This window comes from Chaetura pelagica, unplaced genomic scaffold, assembly GCF_000747805.2.
Source record: "Chaetura pelagica isolate M959 unplaced genomic scaffold, ChaPel_1.0 scaffold26, whole genome shotgun sequence".
NCBI lineage: Eukaryota > Metazoa > Chordata > Aves > Apodiformes > Apodidae > Chaetura > Chaetura pelagica.
The window spans coordinates 1390044-1396326 of NW_009953793.1; the positions used below are offsets into that span (position 1 = coordinate 1390044).

At 39.4% G+C, this 6283-nt stretch overlaps 1 protein-coding gene across 2 annotated transcripts in view; it reads left to right on the forward strand.

Annotated features, from left to right (window-relative positions):
* MARCH7 (membrane-associated ring finger (C3HC4) 7, E3 ubiquitin protein ligase) overlaps nt 1-5080 on the forward strand; it is an 18418-nt gene extending 13338 nt beyond the window's left edge. For both annotated transcript variants that reach the window (XM_010001070.1, XM_010001071.1), the window contains 3 exons: nt 477-590; nt 2352-2400; nt 4164-5080. In XM_010001070.1, coding sequence (XP_009999372.1) covers nt 477-590; nt 2352-2400; nt 4164-4189 — 189 coding nt within the window. In that variant the 3' untranslated portion in view covers nt 4190-5080. The remainder of the gene's footprint in view (nt 1-476; nt 591-2351; nt 2401-4163) is intronic.
* Nucleotides 5081-6283: the final 1203 nt, after the last annotated feature.

Genomic DNA, 6283 nt, shown 5'->3' on the forward strand with positions numbered 1-6283 from the left:
GCAGAAGCATTTTGAAAGGTTTTCTGTTCCTTAGCAGGGAAAATGATTCCTCAAAATATTTGTAACATCATAGTGTCCTTAAAATATTTCCCTCTCTTTTGACTTCTGTAAAGCATTGGGACGACTGAAAATAAACCAGCAAAGTTTGTTGGTTTTATTTTCCCCAGTAGTATAATATGCTGCTTCTCAGGCTCCTTCCTATGAACTAACCATGCTGACTGAGATTTTATTTGTAGAACTCTTTCCGTTTGTCTTTAAGGATAACGCGTTAGATCTGGGGTGGGTGGGAAGGTCTAGAAGTCTAAATAGTTTTTCAGTAACTATAAATTTTTAGTATTACATTTCCCTAATTCTCTTGGAACAACTAGAGATCAAACATATAATGTTTCTAGTAAAATATACTTCTTGTTCTCCTACTTGAATCGTATATGCTGACATGTCTGACATTCTGAATGTTTCTTTTGATCTCCTTTAAGGCAGACTATGAATTCATCAGCTCTGGTCTCTACCTTGTAGTGTTGTTACACTTGTGTGAGCAGCGCTTTTCTGATATGCTGGGAACTGCAAGTGAGGCCAGCACGCGTGTCAGGGTAAGTATCCAGGTGTTTTATGACAGGAACTGCCTGAACAGGGAGCTTGAAACTAGATTGTTACCTGCAGCAACCTAGGAGCTAGATGCACAAGAAGCATGCTCATTTAACAGATTTAGGTCTGAAACGGTCTGGCTTTGTCAATGCAGTAACACCATGTTTTGTTTGAAATTCAAGGTATTACTTTATTTCATTTCCTGTATTGCAAAATAATTTTTATCACAGTCGTTAGTAATTCATTGTTTTGCTTGTATGTTGTCATCATTATTGTGAATTTATGCAAAACTGGAAGGTTAATGTCCCTCTGTGCAAAACACGCAGTTGGACTGTCTTGTTTGATTAATTTCTCTCATCATGCCAAGTCTTCACTACCAGGGTCTAGGCCTCGCAATGCTTGTCTGCTGGATTGCACTTTAATATGTACCTTGTATCTTACATTCTGGAACTGACTAGCTATGGTATGATTTTCTGGCATTAGTCAAAACTCTTTGTTAGTTGTATTTGGCTGGATTCTTGTCCCTGAAGTGGTTGGGATCAGAAGTGTAGCAAGTGCAAATTTTACCAGTAACAGATCATCATACAGAGTTATTCCTGCATAGTGACTCAGTCAGAAATCCTGTGTTCTACACATCTGTTTGGCACTAGATTATGAATCGGTGCTCTTTGTCAACTGACCTCCTGAAAAGGTGTTTTATTTTTTTAATTACTTACAAAGAATTGAGAATATTAACCTTGTCCAGTGCTTGTTGGTACATTTGCTAGCTAGTTCTAGGCCTTTGGGATAGAGGCACAACTGTCCTTTAACCTCTTACTGCATTAGAACAGTGGTCCTCTTTTTTGTAAACATGTCATGAGAGCCTGTGTTCCATGATCCACAAAAGAAAAGTCCAGTTTCCTCTGCTACAGCTGTATAGACACAGAAGATACATAATGTAATAGTAGCCAGCATCCAGTGCAGGTTCTTGGCCTGAGTGTGTTGCAGAAGCAAGACGTTTGGACTGGCTCTTCATCAGACGTGGTGTTCCCCAGTGTGTGACGCTGCATTTTCCACCAGCGAGAGCCCCCGTGGGTGTTTGGTCTGAAGCAGGCAGCTGAGCTGTGATGCTCTCACTGGTTTACCTTTGCTATGCCTCAACGTCTGGACAGTCACTGGAACAGTGGTGTAGATTGGCACTGACAAAAAAAACACTTGGCTGAAACTTTTCAAAGTTCCCTAAGGAATTAGTATTCCTGGGGATTTTGGCTTTTACTGTTGCCCAATAGTAATCCTAGTGTTAAGCTTTTTATTTACAGTTAAATTCCTAAGTGTATTCATGCATTTTTCATTAACCTCACTCAGTCAGAGAGTTCTGTTTTGCTGTATTAATTGTGAAGTTTATCTAACTAATGCAGTCCTCACAGAATATGTTTTTATGATTGTGTAAGAATAGTTTTCGTGGAACTGGCACTTTATGTGCTGCTTTCAAAAATGATGTTTTACAGACTGTAGAATGTGAAAATGATGCCACTAACTACTACCAGAAACAGAGTGAAGGTTGAAATAACTGCAGTAGCCAATAAAGTCTAATGTGTGGGGATTTATATTAAATTTTGCATTGATTTTTGTAAGCTGGGCAAATGGGTTAGAATAACTGCCGTCTGGAATGAAGCTTTGGGATGTAAAAAGTGAAGAAAAAGTGAAGAAAACTTTGCTAACTTGTTGCAAATTTCTGCAGATAACTTTGCAACTTTTAAACTACTTTCTCTCTGCCTTGTTTCTAGTTTATTAACCTTGCAAGAACTCTTCAGGCACATATGGAAGATATTGAAAGTAGGTGCTTCCCCTCTTCCCCTCCCCTCCCATTAGGTCAACTCAAAGTTAAATGAGTACAATCCTCCTTGCCAAGATTCATAATACCAAACTTAATTACTGAGAACTTGACTTCTCCCAGCAGTGCTTTTTCCATTTTCAGGGGAACTGTTTTTAATTTTCCATGATTGATTTCCCAACAGCATAGAGTTGTTTAGACCACAGAAGTGTTTTCTACAAGTGAGAACAAAATTCCTCATTTGTTACAGTTTGGTTATTGTAATGCTGGTAGTACGTAGTTAAGGAATTGATGGTGACCTTGAGGTGGTAGCCTTTTGAGTGAGTCCTAGTAGAAAAGAAACATTTGAATTTCACTGCACTTAAATGACCATACTTGTCTTGCCATTTCCTGTTCTCCCACTTCCTTCCCCCCTTTCTGTTTTTTTGCCCTTTTCTCCGTTTTTTTTCCTCTTCATGCATACTTTTTGGTTGTCTATATTCCTTGATTGAACTTCAGGAATTAAATTTAACAGTTGTCAAGTTTGGCAAAGGGCTAGCCTACTGTTCACCTAATGGCTTTTTCAGTGAGCTTAAATTCGAAACTATATGCTGAGTTCTGGTAAATGTATCCTGAATCTAAGTATTATTTCTGTGTTTGGTGTATAGGCAGTAGAAGTGTGCATGTGAATGTCTGTCAGCATTCAAAGTGGATTTTCAGTGCACGGATGCATTTGGAGCACGATAAGGAATGGGGGGTGTGTGTGTGAGTTCTAGCTGAAGGAGCAGATGATTATTTCTGCATTCAGAGCAGACAGTGGTGGACTGGAGTTCAGGATTTATTACGAAGTTATGTGCATCCTCATTAGCATGAAGATGAGTGCCGTTGTACACAATAATTTAATCTATATTTAATGTAGGCTTTATCTAACTTGCAGATGAGAAATACTGAGTTCTGATATTATTGGTGCTAATTCAGTTACATTTGTCTTCTAAGAAATGGAGAAGTGAGGAAACACCTTGTTTCTTTCCATGTTCAGAGATGGAACAAGTTTCTTGAGTGTAATTACTTTCTTGACTGCAGAGTTTTCTTAAGAACACAGATGAAATTCCTCTTTCAGAGAAGTTAACACTTGACAAACATATTGTAGGTGCGTGTACTGACTTTTTAGGCATAGTTGAGAAGTGTGTGTTTGTCTTTCAATTGACTTAGCAACAGCAAAATCTTATGCATATGTGGGCTTTATATTAATTTTGCATATGCTGAAAGAATGAGTGGAGAGAGGAGCTGCGTCCAATTAGGCCTAACTTAATTGAATTGAACAACAGATATATTAATTTTTCTCAGTCTTTCAGTTTGTTTAGACTGCTGAACTTTTCTAGAACATTTTAATATCCAAACTGGTAATTTTTTGAGTCATTTCTTTCTCTTGGGTGCTGCTGTCATGGATTATGTTCTCCTCTGACTACTGTTGGAACTAGCCACTGTAAACATTACGTGAAAGTTGAATCTCTGGCGGAATTAAGTTTTCTTCCTTTGATTTCGAGGAAGATCAGCAGGAGGACACTACATTTTGTAATGTTGAGTTTTGATTTGAAAATGCTGTAATTTTCATGCACATTATGCATTTTAAAATTAAGCTATAGAATTACACAAGGTTTGGGTGGGTATTGCAATCTGCTATTTAATATAATAAAATTACCTGTATTTCCACTGCTCATTTTGAAGTGGTCATACTTCACAGTCCCTTGTCAAGGCTTCTGATTATACTGTGTTGTTCCTACAGCTTCCGAGGATGATTCTGAAGACTGATGCTGGTAGAACTCTCATGCTGCAAGAAACAGATGGAATTGCTACAGAAATGCAGAACTGGAAAGACCATCATCAACATGCATTTGGTTTTTTCCTCTCCTTAGTAAAAAGCGCATTGAATTATTACTGTAATTTTTGAAGCATTATTGAATTAAAAATTAACTGCTGCACAGTCGAGCTCAGTGGACTTGAGAACTACTCAGTATGTGTGAGAATTAGATGCATACAAAGCAACTTGCCTTTTTAAATTATGAGGGTGATGTGCTTGGTTTTGGAAGATGCCAGATTTTGAACATGTAAGGAAGCTGTATCTCCCTTTTATGTTTCCTTCTTACTGTAGTCAGATTTCTGGTTTGGTCTATTGAGTTTTGCTCCTCTACTGGCACTAAGTTGTTCTAGTGGGTTTCAGGGAGAGGGTGGGAAGTGGGGGGGGGGATGTCCATGTACTTAATCAATAGGTTTTGTTTGGGGTTTTTTAGATGCCTCTGTTGCATAAAACAACTGATTGCTTCCAGTGATAAAGAAGAACAGTGGGTTGAGGAAGTTACTCTAGAGATTGTTCAGGTTCTCATTGATTTGAAGATTATTATTTAACTGAAAAAGCAATAAGAACTTGCAGTGGTCTTCTGATACCTAGTGATGGCTTTTTTTATGTACCGATTTGGAAATTGGAGATTATATTTGATATTATGTGGCTGTTCCACCAAGGAATATTGCTGGTGTAAACTTGCATTTCAGCGTTCCTGGCAGATATGCAACTTGATAAAGACCTAAGGTTTAGTTTAATCAGACTTTTTTAGATCCCACCTTCACTGTTCAAAGCACTGGTTATAATGTGTTTTCTAGTGTTGTCACTTCTTTATAAATAAAGATGATAGAGGTATGCATCTCCACTGGTATTGTCCATTTTATTTAGACATGGATATCTACCAGAACTTAACACTTGAAAAGCTAGGAAGTTATAGTCAGTGGTATATCTTTACTAATCTTTGTAAATTCTTATGCAGATACTTAAGATGATTTCTGACCATTTTGGATTTAAGTGCTTTATATGAATGGTGGTACAATAAATTGTCATACATGTAATGGAGTTGTATTTGCTGTACATATTTGTTAGCTTTTTTTACTGCAGTAACAATGTCTTAGCAGAGTCCAGTATGTTGAAATATCTTGAGTTCAGTTTGTTACAGTATGTAGAACTAACTTGTGGAGGAAAGGATGTGCCTTAACAGCTGAAATGAACTCACATGATTTTGTGCCTGTGGGACAAGCAAGGTTAGGTCAGTACAACCTCTGCCTTCTAAAGCTACTATGGGCAGTAGCTCTCATCTTTCCACAACCACCCCAGAGGAGGCTGGTGTTAAAAAGGAAGCCCTCACCACCCTGGCAAGGACCATCAGGTGGTCCTATTGATAATTTGGCTCAGGTTGCCCTTGCCACTGCCTTACCTGACAAGTCCAGTGTGTCCTTCATATTGCAACACTTCAGGAGACTGCACTGGAGCCAGGAACCAGGGGAAAGGAGCTGCCAAGAGGCAGCAGCAGGCCCGATGATGACTATGAGTGCAAGGTATTTTTTTATTTTTTTTGGTCCTTGTAACAAAGAGCATTCCGTGGAGGTGAGCACTTGTAAGTAGCTGCAGTTCCACATAAAAATGCAAATACAAAGTGAATCTTGATTGTCCTGCAGCCTTGTTGACCTCCAGTACAAATGACGAATATCGTGGAATATTTTTCCGGTTCGGGGTTTTTCCGCCTTTTTTTCGCTTGTTTTTAACCGCTTTTATTGCGTGGCAGCTTTTTAAAGGGTTTCCCTTGGTTTTTCCCGCGGTTTACCCCTTTTCCCCTCCTTGCCCTCTCCCTGCGCGTGTATTTTTGCCGGCTCCGGGTTTCTCCGCCTTTGTTTTGCTCGGTTTTAACCGGTTTTATTGCGCGCTGGCCCTTTAAATGGGGGGAAACGGAGCTGCGCATGCGCAGCCGCTGTTGCCCGGTTCAAAAATGGCGGCGCCCGGCAAAAAGATGGCGGTCGTCGCGTCAGCCGGGCACGACGCGATTGGCTCCGGGTTTCTCCGCCTTTTCTCGCGCCGTACTGAGC